At 37.3% G+C, this 15,836-nt stretch overlaps 2 protein-coding genes and 1 long non-coding RNA gene across 8 annotated transcripts in view; 1 reads left to right on the top strand and 2 right to left on the bottom strand.

Moving 5' to 3' along the window:
• mus101 (mutagen-sensitive 101) overlaps window positions 1–9,896 on the bottom strand; it is a 66,816-nt gene extending 56,920 nt beyond the window's left edge. The window contains exons 1-5 of one of the 4 annotated variants that reach the window (XM_022077468.2): window positions 9,596–9,889; window positions 9,389–9,485; window positions 8,376–8,515; window positions 2,132–2,267; window positions 388–495 (exon numbers count right to left, since the gene is read on the bottom strand). In XM_022077468.2, coding sequence (XP_021933160.1) covers window positions 388–495; window positions 2,132–2,267; window positions 8,376–8,515; window positions 9,389–9,484 — 480 coding nt within the window. In that variant the 5' untranslated portion in view covers window position 9,485; window positions 9,596–9,889. Of the gene's footprint in view, window positions 1–387; window positions 496–2,131; window positions 2,268–8,375; window positions 8,516–9,388 lie in introns of all 4 variants that reach the window. The other 3 variants (XM_087347390.1, XM_087347388.1, XM_022077469.2) reach the window with 3 other exon arrangements.
• A 790-nt stretch (window positions 9,897–10,686) lies between these two features.
• LOC110836361 (uncharacterized) lies at window positions 10,687–12,919 on the top strand. 3 transcript variants are annotated; one of them, XR_015534796.1, is made up of 3 exons: window positions 10,687–10,815; window positions 11,157–11,302; window positions 12,738–12,919. It is a non-coding gene; the product is annotated as an uncharacterized LOC110836361 (long non-coding RNA). The 3 variants fall into 3 exon arrangements; XR_015534795.1 differs by having other exon boundaries at window positions 10,687–10,862; XR_002545263.2 differs by lacking the exon at window positions 10,687–10,815 and having other exon boundaries at window positions 10,869–11,302.
• A 184-nt stretch (window positions 12,920–13,103) lies between these two features.
• LOC110836357 (SUMO-activating enzyme subunit 1-like) lies at window positions 13,104–15,826 on the bottom strand. Its single transcript, XM_022077463.2, has 4 exons — window positions 15,806–15,826; window positions 15,595–15,704; window positions 14,686–14,888; window positions 13,104–14,071 (listed from the first exon to the last, which is right to left on the bottom strand). Exons 1-4 carry the CDS (start codon window positions 15,824–15,826, stop codon window positions 13,875–13,877), a joined length of 531 nt encoding a protein of 176 aa, XP_021933155.2. The 3' UTR covers window positions 13,104–13,874.
• Window positions 15,827–15,836: the final 10 nt, after the last annotated feature.

The following is a 15,836-nucleotide window of genomic DNA, read 5'->3' as shown; positions in this document are numbered from 1 at the left end:
TAATGTTCATACAACAGTTACAGTAATAGTTGTTCATAACGGTAATCACTGGCACTGATACAGATGCATTTAATTAAGGAGGAATTCACAGACAGCAAAGTTTGAAGTGATACAGTAGCACATGCTCCAATAACGTGTTGTCAGCCATCAAAAAGCAATATCATAAGTTTCTTTATAGACTGGAATTCAATGTAATGTTTTTAATTTATGGTTTTTGAAATGCAATATTCAATTTCTGTTGTCCAAGAAACTTATTTCTAAAGTTGACTCCATATGAGGTTCCCTTCGCTGTAGAAATCAAATTCACAAACCTTGTGAGAAATATGGCATTGGAATTTCACTGTTAACTGAAGACGATCTGCAACATAAGACCACAGATAGGCTCACCTCATACTTGACACTGAGAACATTCTTCGCCACAACATGTGTCGTCCCACCAACCAACTTGGAAGAAAACAGTGCACCCATGTATTTAATCTTGTTTACCAAGTCCTCCTGCACAACAAAGCATCTGATTATGCTACACAATTCAATATACTCTAGAATAAAATACACTATAATTAATAACGGAAGTCTTAAACAATTGTGTTTGTTCTCGTAAAAGTATAAAATAAACTAAAATCAATATTTAAAACAGATTATAACAACTGAAGTGGCTTAACCATTCATTCAGATAACTCATTAAGAATTTATAACAGATATAATACACCATCAGGAAAGTCCAAGATGGGCAGGAGGGTTTGCAATTGAATGGGACACATCAGCTATTGGCATATGATGATGATGTTATTTTATTGGGTGACAATATAAATACAATAAAGAGGAACACAGAGGTTTTACTAGAAGCTAGTAGAAAGATGGGGCTAGAAGTAAATTCACAATAAAAACTAAGTACATGTTAGTATCCCGTCAGCAGAGAGGTGGGCAATATTGTCTTAGGGTGGCTAATAAATACTTTGAAAGTGCGACAAAGTTCAAATATTTGAGAATAATAATAACAAATCGAAATTATATTCATGAGGAAGTTAGGAGAAGACTAAATTCTGGAAATGCTTGCTACTTCTTAGTTCAAAATATTTTGTCTTCCAGTCTGATTTCTAAGAACTTGAAGATTAATTTTGCCTATAGTTTTGTATGGGTGTAAAACCTGGTCTCTCACTCTGAGGGAGGAACACAGATTGCAGGTGTCTGAGAATAGGGTGTTGAAGAGGATATTTGGGCCTAGGAGAGAAGAGAATGGGGTATGAAGAAAACTGCATAATGATGAACTTAATATGTAAGATTTGAGGTTTTCACAGCAGTGAGTATGAAGATTTCTGTCTTCTGGGTTGTTGCGCTATGTAGACTGGTCGATGTTAACCACGTTTCAGAGGTCATACTGCCTCTGTCATCGCCCTGATGACGGAGGCAGTATGACCTCTGAAACGTTGGTTAACATCCACCAGTCTACATAGCGCAACATCCCAGAAGACAGAAATCTTCATGAACTTAAAAGTTTATACTCCACCCCCAGTATTGTCAGGGTGATTAATTCAAGAGGAATGAGATGGGCAGGGCACGTGGGTGGGGCAAGAGGAGTGCCCTGGGTATTAGTCAGGAAGCCAAGTGACCACTGGGGAGACCTTGACATAGATGGGAGGATAATCTCAGGTGGGATCTATGGGAGATAGGAGTTGAAGAATACTGGATTTGTTGACCAAAGACAGGGTCCAGTGGAGTGTTTTGGTTAATTCAGTAATGAACCTTTGGGTTCCGTAAGTAATCTAGTTAGTTACTTATAATACTTTCGTACTTATATTCATAGCCAAGAATAGACATGATCTATGAAAATTATAATCATATAGATAATTTTATCAGTAGTCAGATACTTGCTGTAAAAGCAAATGTTGATGAATGCTTCATTTTCTACTTCAGCACAATATTTTTAGTCTGTTATCGTGAGTAACAAAATCAGACAAGCAAATTTAATACAAAAGTCTCTGCAATCTGGGATATAGCACTGTGCAGTCTGGTATATACTGACCGTTTGACACAAGCTTCCCGCCAAGGTGCTATATCAGACGGCCATCTTCAAACTTGTCATTGTGAGAACCTCAATCTCACCATGTTTTATACATTGTGAAATGCTTACCTTTTCTTGACCAGAAAAATTTGTTGTGGTAACAACCAAACCTCGCATAGCTGTTGTGAAGATGGGCGAGCAACTCTCTGGAATAGGTGATCCTTCCATTAGACATGACAGGACACACCTGGGACCTAACAACCTGCTGAAAGCAGATAATATTACTGATTCATAATGAGACACAAACAGTGGTCAAGGTAATAACACACAGGCCACAGGCCCGCAACACAATCCTTTGCTGGGGCATGCAGTCAAGGTTTGTTATAATTAAAACAAGTGCACCACAGACCACGGGTTCTAAACTTTTCAGACTTGAGACCACATTTACTATTTCTTACCAACTCAGAAGCTGCAGGATTATATACAAAGACAATTTATTGGAACTTTATGATAATTTATTAAAAATGACACTAAATTAAGGCTACTATTGCAACAGGTTTTATTTACATATTACTTAACAATTCTCTAGAACAATGTTATGATTGAGTAACCTTCAAATACCAGGTTTAATTTCTATTTTTGTATTTTGCAATGCCTCTCTCCAAATGTTCATCAGTAAGCTGCATCCTAGCATTTGATATGACAATTTTCATTAAGAAGAACAGCTGCTCACAGTGACAGATATTGCCAGATACTGATGACAAAACAGATTAACGACTTTTTGATGGGTAAAGTGACACAGTTTTCCAAAAAATGTATGTGGGGCCACAGAAAACATACTGATGGGCCACAAGTTTAGACCCCTTGCCACAAATGTTGTGAAGTTTGACATTCTCTCAATTTATTTGAAAATAGGCTGTCAACAACACCAATTACTCAATGTTAATTTGGGAAGGAGGGGGGAGATGTGGAAACAAACTATCACAAGACATTTTCAGTATTATTCAGGCAACAGGATACAATGAAGATTCAAACTGACACAGACAGCCATCACTGTGCAACAAGCAGGGACATCCACGCACATCATCAACATCTCACTTCCCAATCAGATGCAAGTTTCATGAGGTAACAGTCCCTCAGTCACATATTTGTGGGCTTGTAAGTTCTAACCCCTGCAATGCACTTGATATGTAACAATGACCTGACTGGCAGGGTGAGTTTCACAGAACAAACATATAATGTCCACAGTCACATCTCCAAGAAATTGTATAGACTGAGTGCTTTTAAGAAAGATTGCGGTTTCACCTGCATAGGTTAAACAGTTTTTGCGTCAGCAACAGGTTGTCACTTTATGTTTAAAGGTACAATCCTGGAATCTGCCTGGATGGACTGAAGAAAGACATGAAAACCTCAGTAAGCATACCTAACACCTAGCAAGGATTCAAACTGGGTACATCCTGAATACAAATGTATGATATAACAAGTAACTACACCAACTTTCTTGGTTGAAGGAAGACTGAATATGTTAAATAAATTAACAGTAATGTTACAAATAATTCTGACATTCAGTAATAAGCCATGCTGAATGTTGAAGGTTTTCAAACATTCTGACAAACAATGCAGTTGGATTATTCCATGTCAAATCATCAAATTTTGCCAGAAGTCTGAGGTAGTTGAATTTATGTTTTAAATTATTCTTTGTCAGACAAAGTATTTTGTCTTTTAACTCAGTGGTTTTGAAGAGAGAATGCCACAGGTTGCATGATGCTGGCCATTATCATGTCAAAGAAGTGTTAAATGATACAAAACAATGTATCTCCAAAACCAATGGAGATATCTGGAAGAAAGTGACATCATGTAATTCATATAAGAAGCTACTAATGACATACAAAGTTCAGTTTTTCAAACCATAAAAATTATATACTGGATGAAATTACTCCTGAAGAAATCTCACAGTTTCCAGTTACAGAACATCTGTTGGGTAAAGGACAGCCAAGCAAAATTTTGAAAAGACACCACTCACTCTTTCCCCTACATATAGCACAAAGAGCAATTTGTTTTCCAATCCCCAGCTGAGTTGTGACCATTTGAGTACAATAATGCAATAATTATGTTTCAAATTACTGCAGTATAAAACTAAAAAACATGGCTTCAGTTTACAGTATCTTTCCATGTCATGCATGTAAATTTGCTAACTTTCTATCCAGAGACCATCTGTTTCTTCAGTTTTCCTGGAACAGTTTAGTTATGCTCTTCTGTATCTTTTCATGATGGATGTACTGACATCCTGTTCCTGTTGCATCATTATATTACTTTCAATACGCTTGCCATTTCAACCTGAGAAATAACATCCTTCTGTGGCCAGTGAAAGGATGGTGATGGACCTTCAGGATGCATGAATTTGACAAGAGTGTAACAATTCTCATCACTTTTTTCTACCACAGCTACACAGGTCAATGTCACTGTATGCAATATGAGTAGGTCCTGAATACTGCATCAAAGAATATACTTGAACCAGAAACTTATCATACTCTGAATGTATTTGAATGCAACAAAATATACAATTGGTTTTCTCTAGTGTTTAGAACCTGCATATAGTTACTGAAACATTTCTTCAGTTCAGTTTCAGTGATGTGTTACCTGACTCAAATAGAAATATTTTATCCTATAAATGTTTTCTTGAACAAATTCATTAACTCTTTTGGTGTCAGTATGTTGAAGACTTGCTCTGGCTGCCTGCTGTTCTTCTGTGCCACCTACAGCATCACAAAGACTTATGCCATTACTAGTGGCAAACAAATAGCACTCTACATTAATTCAAAAATAATTTTTATGAATACCAAACTGACAAACTCTTTTTTTATTTTCTTATACTGTAATGCAGCTCCATCACTGAAGTATGATATCTTTCTCATTATGCTATCTGGTGTCTCAAAATACTAAATCACAACCTTCTGAAAGGCATAAAATGTGCTTGTTTCATGTACGATTCAGTTACTAGCAGTATAGAAGGAAATTGGTTCTTGTTTGGATACAGATTCAAGTTAATGTGTGTGTCTATATATATTAGAATGGAATGTAGTCTTACTTGGTCATTGGACCAATGATACCCTTGCACTGCATCCTGAAATACAAAAGAGTATTTTTCTGCAAAATCTTACAATAGAATACATTCATATTAATTTAAATGTCCTTTTGAATGAGCCAAGCTATAAAATTATGATAAAAGTTGGCCCAAACTTGTCAATCAATAAATTCTTCACATAAGAGAACAGCAGCAATTTTTTCCCCGTCTGTCATCACCCACTGTCTGTGTTTTTGTCTCCAAATTAGAAACTGTCCACTGCAGAAAGTAAGTTTCATATTGTATCAGTAAGGGCAGCTTTGACACTGTTAAAGAATGTTTCACTTTCTGTTCAGCACATCATTTCTTCAAGAGTTTTTTGGATTGATATCAGCTGTGACATGTGCTCCTTGCACCATGAGTGTTATGTTCTGATGAATCACACAGACACATACTGTATCACTGTAGGGGTCCACCATGCACCTGCAAGGATGCAGTGTTCTGAACACTATTCCCAAAATTTTTAAAAGCCAACTGAAACAGTTAAAGAGTTTTTCATGAAAAGCCACATACAATTCCTGAAGATTACACAATACTAACTCTTTTTCCATGCTCTCATTGTGAGGTTTCTTCGTGTTGCTGTTCCACAGACATGAGGTCCTTCTTGCAGGGACACAGGTGACTACTCATCACTCTCATAAAATTGGATGACTGTTTACATAACAGCATCAGACAAAGAGTGATCATATTTTAAAATCCAGGAAGGAATAATGCCACAGATTTTTGTGTAAAGCTCCTCCTTTTCCCACAGTGTATTGAGACACACCAAACTAAGTAGTAACCTTCTTTACTGACCAACCATGAGGTATACATGAAATTAAATTTACTCTATTTGCTGCAGTTAGAGCCAACTTAAGTTTTAATTTGAAATTTTAGAGGAATCTCTCATATTCTTCACCAAGATGAATCAATTTTATATATTCAGATCCTCCATAATTGCTTGGATCCAGTGTGGAATGTAGCATTTTTTGAAGTTGATCCTTTCCAGCAGAAGATGCCTGTTGCACCTTCAGTTTGCCATGAGCAATCTTTTGTTCATTAACTGATACTGTTTTTCATCACTTATAACACAACACCTTCATAATGTCAAAGCTATCAAATTGAACCATGTGCTGTTAGTATAGATAAAAGATAAGCATGGCAAGTGTAACAAAACATGGGGTAGAATTTCCCTTTGTCTCCCTACCATTTCAAAATTCAATAACTAACTACATGGCTTAGGTAACCCAAAAGTTCTTCACTGAATTAAGCAAGGCCCTCCACCAGTCCCTGTCCCAGGCCAACAAAATCCAGTCTCCTTCAACTCCTATCTCCCATAGACCCCATCTAAGATTATCCTCCCATCTATGTCTAGGTCTAACCAGCAGTCTCTTCCCTTCAGGCTTCTCAACCAATACCCAGTGCACATCTTGCCCCATTCATGTGTGCTACATGCCCCACCCATCTCATTCTTCTTGACTTAATCACCCTGACAATATTGGGAGAGGAGTATAAATCTTTATGCTTACAATTTTGCAGTTTTCTCCACACCCCATCCTCTTTTCTCCTAGGCCAAAATATCCTCCTCAACACCCTTTCTCAATCTGTTTTCCTCCCTCGGAGTGAGATAATGTTTCACACCCATACAAAACAACAGGAAAAATTATTGTTTTGTATATTTGAATCTTCAGATTCTTGGAAATCAGACATGAAGACAAAATATTTTGAACTGAGAAGTAGCAAGCATTTCCAGAATTTAGTCTCCTCCTAACTTCCTCATGAATATAATTTTGATTTATTATTGTTGTTTCCAAAAATTTGAACTTTGTCACACTTCCAGATGATTTATTAGCCACCCTAAGATAATTCTGCCCACCTATCTCCTGATGGGATACTAACATGTACTAGGTTTTTTCTGAATTTATTTCTAGCCCCACTTGTCTACTAGCCTCTAGTGAAACTTCTGTGTTCCTCTTTATTGTATTTATATCTCCACCTAATAAATTAACATCAGCATATGCCAATAGCTGATGTGTCCCATTCAACGGCAAACCCTCCTGCCTATCTTGGACTTTCCTGATGACACATTCTATCAATGATAAAATAAATTTCCTTCCTTTGAAATGTGCATATCTCAGGCATGGATTGAAAAAACGTGGTGAAATTTACAATGTACGTAAGAAAGCCAGTGACTGTTATCTCTGCAAATTCTCATTGAGTTATTCTTTACCCAACAAGTTTCACACGAATAGAAGTTGTGTATTTCTTCAACACAAATTTATAAAGATTTTTTTAAATTCAGGATACAACAAATTTAACTCTGCATTACTAAGAACCAGTTTTCACAGAAACAGGCCTTTTAGTTTTCGAAAAACAAATAATTTTCTGAATATACTGATACCACTACTGAATGAAGAATGACCTGCATCGCACTAGTTTCTGTATTCTGTATCTTCAACATTGGTTATTGGGCACTGTATTTTCAAAATTTACTTAGGTCATAACAGCCTATGAACATGCCAAATTTCATTTAAATAAACACTTCATCACCCACCACATGAATTTGCTTATTTGGCATGGAATAACTCAGTTGCCATCTTCTGGGTAAATGTCATTTGGTGGGAGGAAGGAGGGGTAGAAAGACCTTGTATAGATCTGACAGTCACGAAAGCGTGACTGGACAAACAAAGGAGCAGGATGCTATTCAACAGACAGCCACCATGTACTTGAGGAAGAAAGCAAAAAACATTTTTCCTTTTCCTCAACCATGGGGTTACTCCTCATTGGATAGTACCCCACTCCCCTGTTTGTTGAATCACAACTTCACCACCCACTACCAGCTATGTAAAACGTCTTCCACTTTATGACCAGAGCCACTCCAACAGATTTCAAATTATTTTAAGCAGGTATGCACTGTAATATACCAGACTATACACAGGCTTCCAACAATTGCCAACATGTTAAAAAGAAACCTTCAACATTCAATGTTGCTTATCCATGAAAGGTGAAATTATACACTTAACTCCAGTCATAAAATACCTAATGGCAAGAATACAAATGTTAATGATAATAGGAGATACAGTTATATGAAATAAGTATAAATGTGCTAAGTTAAATCATAATATTAAGAGTTTTAGTGACATTCTGATAGACACATCCCTGATAACATAATACTGTTTATCATCATTTCTTAAAACAGGGTTTGGCAGAGCATATGTATTTTAATGTGGCAAAATTTCAGAAAAGAGTGATAAGTACTAAATGACTTACACACACTTTAGGTTCACATATTTAGAAAATATTTCTCCTTCGAACTGCTGGAACACAAACACATCTTGTTTTGATGGTTCAAGAGAAGCACAACTCTGTTCAGAGATCCACTCAGGTGACAACTCATGTTCAACACAACTCTGTAAAGATAGTTACACATGCATTCACCTTGGCACAAACTGCAAACAAAAGTAAAATACCCTCATTTTCATTATATTTTTGAAATTCACTCTTTACTAACAGAACTACAAAGTGCACTGGCTGATAAAGCTAAATGCAACTTTCACTTCCCAACTCGTGGCAAGAAATGCATAAACCATCACCAAATGCCAACAACAATTGCTCCTAAAATTATTCACACGAATGTGCAAATATGTTCAACACCATGTTAAGGACTGGTTGTTGTTGTTGTTGTGTGGATATAGTCATACCATACTATACCACTGAAATGTAGGTCCACTAGAAACTGTCAGAGGCAATTTAATCATTTTCCATGGATCACAGTTCCAAGCACAACAGGCTTCTACAAACCTATTAACAAAGTCAGGAATCTACTGAATCACTTCTGGGTAAGAAATCTTCTAAAAAAAATCCCTTTCCAAAGAAAGCCTAAATGGAATAAGGGCTAGATTATAAAAACAAGACAGAAATCATTAAAATGCCTTGCACAAAAAAATTGGCATCTTAAAATCAGCAGCAGCAAAAGCAACAAAGCTACTTAAACTTAGTCCATACAAAGCAATTAGGTCATGTTTTGTAAACAGGTAGCCCAGCTAACAGGTTTAATTTCTGCAACTGGTTTATGCAGTCAATTCATAATGGAAGTTTACCATCATGCGACTTTTATGCTATTAAGCATGATTTTATTTGCAGCGTTCCTGCTCGAAGCCAGGTAGTGACAGTTGTGTTCAACTTAATCATTGAAAGAATTGTATTATATTGTGGCTTATCTCATGGAAAGTTATTCAACCGTACAATGCGTAATATTTACGTCATACAGGAATCATTCATACCTGAAATGCCATTTTCATATCGTCCGAGCAAAGACTCTCACCCTTGAGATCCTTCGGAACTACGAACCGAATACGTACATTTTCTTCTTCAGACATTCTGAAATGAAATTGCGATTTTCTGCTCAATTCAGAGCTGAACAGTCCAGTAAACTGCAAAAGTTATGAACACCGGATTTCAAAAGCAGAGTATCTACAAAATACACTGACTCCAAAAAAATATTTTCATAGTACACGGAATGCTTCAAATTATCCTTGTTTTTGTGCCGCTCAAACCATTCCACCACTCAACACTTCGTAGCAATTCAACTGTTATAAGCGAAATCAGAACGGAAAACATAAGAAAATAAATTTCTCTCATTGTCAAAATATCTCAAAACAGTGTCCTTTTTCTGCAATGTTCAAGTACGAAATAAACCACTATATATTGATCGCTTAAAACGGATTCTTGCAGCTTCAGAACGTGAATATTGGCAACTCCAACAGACTGGACTGAGATGACAAGCACTGACAGGTGGAGGGAAGGAGGAATTAAATAAAGATGAAAGTAGGTGAGAAAAAGCGAGGAAGAAAAGAATAGACTCGGGAAGAAAATAAGGATGGAAAGACAGAAAGGTAGAACGACAGCGAAAGAGAAATTAATAAATCGTAACTCCATTAAACAGTCTCCAGAAACAAAAAGCTCCCTTGGCTAGTTTCTCGGCCCGATTGTTTAACAAGCGAAACTGAAGTTCAAAAAAATTCCAAATATGCATGTTTATCTCACGTTCTATCCTGATCGTAAAAACTTTCAATCAAAGAACTTCCCTCGTCACGTACTTAGGCCAGTTGTGGAAGATCTATCAGCGCGGCTAGTGGGGTAGGAATGGAGGAGGACCTCTCAAGTGGTTGTATTAATTACACCGGCAGACGACACCAAAAACACTTAGTTTGTTACAACATTAAATTACAAACTCCGAGAAACATAGGACGCATATCTGAGCTCACGCAATTGAAGTTTGATACTTCCAGAATGGCTCTGAGGACCTGTGTAACGGCCGTCATAATGTTTGGAATGCGTGGATGGAAACTTCCACGCTCCCACTTATCACATCATAGTGGACAGTATATGCACGAAACTCTTCGCACATAATAGGACTCCCAGTGCCATCACGTCGCAGACACTGAAATTAAATGTAAGAGGACAATGGAAAAAGGAGCTCGAGTATTCTCAGAACTTGCGCAACGTAGTGGCAAAAATGAACAACTAGTCTGATCGGAAGAGACATGCAGCGACATCTAGTAACAGAAATCAGCATTAAATTTAAACTTTAATTAAAAAATGAAGTCAATTAACATTTCTGCAGCCTTCACAGTTTTGCATGATCACGGCAGACATTCAACGCTATCATGAGACAAAAGTTTAGCTAAAATCATTCCTGTCAAAAGGAGTTAAGTATTATCTCATTTGCAAGAAAGGTTTCAGGTTCATACAACAGTGAGTATGACATCAGTCATCTTCATACTCTGACAATCAACAACAACAGCACAGTATACCGCCATGTAGTGACTGGGTAGGAAAAAGTGTATAATAAAATCTCTACCACTCAGCAGCACATGCACTGCTTCGTTCTCAGCCGAGATCTGCCCTGCGACAAATTTGTATATACTGATGACTTAGAGGCTCACCTAAGCACAATATTAAGGTCTGAAGGGACAACTGACCATGTAGACCACATCCCTGGCAAAAGCAAACTAAACTATTACACATTTACTGTGCTCTTCAAAACAGAGTCCCGCAAGTGGGTGATGTGTACCAGTACCATATCAGGACAATAAATCTAAAGATGACAACTTATGGAGACTCACCTTCATGGCTTCATTCGTTCTCCGCAGAGCTCAAGAAACAGCAAAAACAAGACAAAATACAGCACACCAGTAAGAGTGGCAATTTAGACAAGAAGTAAAAGCAAGTTAAAGTAAAGTCGTCCAGCTACACACCATGTAGGTCATTTGGGGGGAGTGGAGATAGAGCTCCTACTCTTTCTTGAACTCGGCACTAGATGGAGTGAGTGGTCAGCATTACGCCCCAGTCGCACTTTACCCTTGGGAAAGGACCCCAGTACCCAGTGGGTCCCAGAGCTGGTCTGCACACAGAGACTAGAGGAAAAATCCTCTGCTCCCGTCAAAGATCGAATTCCAGTTGTCCAGCCCATAGCTAGTCACTATACTGACAGAGGTATCCCAGCTCCTAGACAGAACATTTTTACTTCTTACAAATATTTTGTGACTTATGTTTGAGATAAATGACGAACACAAGCAGTCTTCTTGTAGTGATCTTTACTGTCATCAGATTCAAACCAAAATTTGAATGTGTTGACAAATTTGAATGAAACCGCCTAATATTAAATTTTGTGAAAATCTACTAAGTGATTTTTAAGTTGTTACATGCAGACAGACAGACAGACATGATAAAGACAACAGGTGCATTTCTACAACTTTTCACTGTGAATACACCAAAAAATGTATCTTAGAGAAATATTAAGAAAACAATGCTCTTTATAAATTCCAGATGTTACTTATGAGAAATTTCATGGTGACTCTTCTTCTCTACAACTGCTTTCTCATAACTGCAAACTCTGAAGAACTTTCCCACCTGCACAAGTGGAAAAAACACTCCAAATTTTCTTCCCTCTACTACCTTGACAAGGATTATCTGAATAATGCCAACATCTACAACACAAGTGTCGAGTTCACCATCCCTCTGTTCTCATTCACATTCCTAACCGTTGAAAAGCCCAATGACTATACAACATTAATAAAGCAAAACATCCTTGGACACATCATCTTCTTTGTGGTGATCATAGTATCTCGCATTCCCAGTGTTCTTAAACGAGATTGCCCCGAAGAGTAGATCGTTTCCTGATCGACAGTATTACCACAGACTGCTCTCAGACACAATCAAAATAACTGCTCAAGATCATGTCAATATCTAACAATGTCTCCTGAATGCGGGCTGGGAGGGATACGCAAACTATAAAGAGTACGGACTCGTGGCTCTGCCATTTCGATATATCTTCCAGTGAGTAATATTCGATATTACAATTAAAATTGTGGAAACATTTCAGCAAGGGCTGACCTATGTGTGGTACTGACAATGGCTAAAGAGGAATTGCAGCCTAATATATAAATGTTACATAGAAATGAACAGAAAAAAACACTTTAAGATATGTTAATAAAAACATAAATATGTACTCATTTCCATTTTGTTTAAATTCCTTTATACAGAAATATAATAAAGTGGAGAAAAGTACAAAACTCCATGGTGTATGGTATTCCGTAAAAGTTAAGTAAGGTTTTTCTCTTGTTGCAGATCTACAGCTTCATAGAATGTCTCCCAGAGGTGGGAGAATCACAAGTGCGATACTCAGTTTCAATGTCCTTTCAACATCTTGCGACTACTGAGATACATAACAAATCTTATCTTCAAATTCTTGAAGTTAACATGAATTTCAGGTTCCTATTTAAGGTGTAATAAAGTCACTTCATACCAAACTCCTGTTGTATTCATTGATATTACACCCCAAATTCCACAAGAAAATTCTAGGGATACTCAGTCATAAATTCACTCCACAACTTTAATGCACATAAAATACCAAATTTAATATAAATCTGGTCAGTAGATTCTATAACATGACAAGAGAAAAGTCATTTCTTTTTTGTAAAAAATAACACAAGCTGTATGAAAATAATGTATTATATGCAAATAAAAATCACTTACATACAGACATTTCATTCTTTTAATATATAAAAGAAAATAATAAAATAAAAAAATTGGGTTACATGAAACAAAGTTTTTCAGAGACAGAGTTCTGAGAAGCAAAAATTAAGACCACATTGGAAGAACATCGACTCAATGTGGAAAACACAAGCAGGGATAGAAATGACAATGTGGGATAGCATGCAAAGATGAAGACTTTTACTAAGTGTTTCAAATTATTGCATAAGGAGAATACAGGGTTAAAGCTGGAAAGTTGATCTCATACGTTTAAAAGAACAAATATTTATAAAAAGGCACCTAATTACTGATGCAGTCTACAAACCCAACATTCTTAGTTGGGTTAAAGAAGAACATGTTGTTGTGTGGTGTTTCGTTCTGCGAAACAGCCTTGATAATTTCTTGTGCCAATACTCCTCCTCCGATGGCACACATGAAAGCCTGTCATCTGTTGTTCGTTCAGTGGTTGTGGAATGAATGCTTTTAGGATCGGTCGTCACTCACCGCGAAATCTTTTGCATGCGCATATATCGAATTCCTAGCAGGGATTTTCTCCTGATCTGTGGACTGTACTTCTGCTCTTTCCTCTTGACTCTGATATCATCATTTTATTTATTTCTTCTATTTCTGCTTATAATAATACATTATACTTTTGAAGGATTCACTCCAAGCAATTAGCAATACATGATACATGCTGTCCAGTCACTTAGTTGTCAGACCATGTTGGCAAACCTATCTTACCGAATATGGAAAACATGTTACATAAGTTGTTGCTGTAGCATACCTGAACAGTTCATCTGGCACTTTGTCTACTGGCACTTCCAACTTGGCAAGAACTTCATTATGTATGCTGTAGAGCTGTTTGATGTCCTCCTGCAGTTTCTCAGGGCTTGGGTCATGCCCACGTTTGCTGCGAAACCCAAGGAGTACTGAAACAAACATTAAACTCATTTAAGATAATCCCAGGTTCACAGGTTATTCTGATGACACTGGGAGCTAGAACAGCTCAGTTGGTAGTGACTGGTGACGACAACAGTTCAATTACCAGCAGGGAGAGGACTTTTCTTTTCAATACATCCAAACAAGTTCTGAGGCCCACTCAGCCTTCTATTCTAAGAATAATGGAAGCTCTTTCAACTGGGATAAAGCAGGTGGAGCATGAAGCTGAACAACCACCTTCACATTATGCCAATGGTTTAGGAATGCGTGGAACTCTACCTTCATATCACAGTACTCAGACACATGGGCAACTCTTTCTTTTCCATCTTATCATACAAACTACTCAGGTAATTTAGTTTCTGACCAAACAAGAAATTAATCATAAAGTGAACTAGAAAAGATTGGGTAGAAAGCACTCAAGACCTATTTCAGGATACTGTCCTCTTCTGGCATTCACTTACGATCAAGGAAAAACCACGAAAATCACCAGCATAGTCGGTGTCCTACCTGAGATTCAACCCAGGTATATACCAAATACAAGTCATGTGAAATACTGCTAAGACAGCCTATCTGACCTGAACTCAAGAAATTTCTTTCACCGTACCTCTTATAAGGAAGTAAGAACAATCAGTCTTTGGAAGGCGTTTGATGTAAGTTTCACTGGACCAATCAACATCCAGCACATCCTGCAGGGGCACAAATGTTGCAGTCCGTTTTGTTGTCACCTTCACAGGATCCACTTTGGTAATCTTTTTAGCAGGCTCCTCACAGTCCTGAATGCTGGCAATTTTGTATACTGTCACCTCCCTGAAAACAAACCCATAAGACATTACACACATTTATTCAATATTTTGTTATAAGGATAATGGCTGCCTCATGTTCTAATACTTAGTACATATTCATGTCTTATAATAAGAATATTGTATATGGCAAAATCTAATATATATAAACTTATCCTTACAAAATGTGCTAATGTAAGGGTCAAATCAGAATGATGTACAGGTGACTCATTATATGCGGGAATTCCAGTCGCGATAATCACAACGTGTATAAAAAATAGGAAACACATTTTCTGACTGGTACACCATGATAGGCAAAGCAATGGGGTTAGTCGGTGAAATTGTGCAGACAACTCCATGGGCCTGAACAGAAGATTCCATCATAGCCACAAAAAGGAAACAGATGCTCCACTATATTGAAATAAAACCATGGATGTGCAAAAACACACATAATGAAAGCATGCATAACAAACCTGTACATGATTAAATAAATAGCAGATTAAATTTGGGAACTGCACGTTTATATCACGAGTGGAAAGAATGGAGAAGACTTCGTAATGTCAGTGAAAGATGCTCTACTTCTACTCATTCAGCATATTCATGTATCTGCAGGTCCGTGAATGTATAACCAAACATTCAAAGACTTTACCACAGAACAACTTGATGCTCTTCTCTCGACAGACCCGACTGATTTGAATCAATTGTTCAACAGGGCACTCAGTAGCACAGATTACATCAAAGTCTCCAAAAATGTATCTGGTTTGTCAGCAACATCTTCAGAATCAGCTGTAACCTGCACCACGGGATTGAGCTTCTGAGCTCTACTCAGAGAAGCCTCCGCTCGCTGGGAAAATTAGTTAAAAATTACAACTAGACATGGCACTAGTTGAGTGATTACAGAAATATAGAATAGACAGACACAGAAAATACCTCCCTGTCCCTTACCAAATGTCTGTGAAGCATCATCATTACTTCT

This window comes from Zootermopsis nevadensis, unplaced genomic scaffold, assembly GCF_977971745.1.
Source record: "Zootermopsis nevadensis isolate Lab colony 2312 unplaced genomic scaffold, Znev_1.0 Znev_ptg000011l, whole genome shotgun sequence".
In the NCBI taxonomy this organism is placed as follows: domain Eukaryota; kingdom Metazoa; phylum Arthropoda; class Insecta; order Blattodea; family Termopsidae; genus Zootermopsis; species Zootermopsis nevadensis.
Note: the sequence above shows the minus strand (reverse complement) of the source record. Positions and strands in the feature narration are given on the sequence as shown.

What these genes read in the sequence shown, in the direction of transcription:
- LOC110836357 (XM_022077463.2), bottom strand. Translation starts at nt 15,826, where the DNA reads ATGATGCTTCACAGACATTTG. An exon ending in TGATGCTTCACAGACATTTG is followed by an intron (nt 15,705 to 15,805) that starts GTAAGGGACAGG and finishes TAATTTTCCCAG; the next exon opens with CGAGCGGAGGCTTCTCTGAG. An exon ending in ACATTTTTGGAGACTTTGAT is followed by an intron (nt 14,889 to 15,594) that starts GTAATCTGTGCT and finishes GTTTGTTTTCAG; the next exon opens with GGAGGTGACAGTATACAAAA.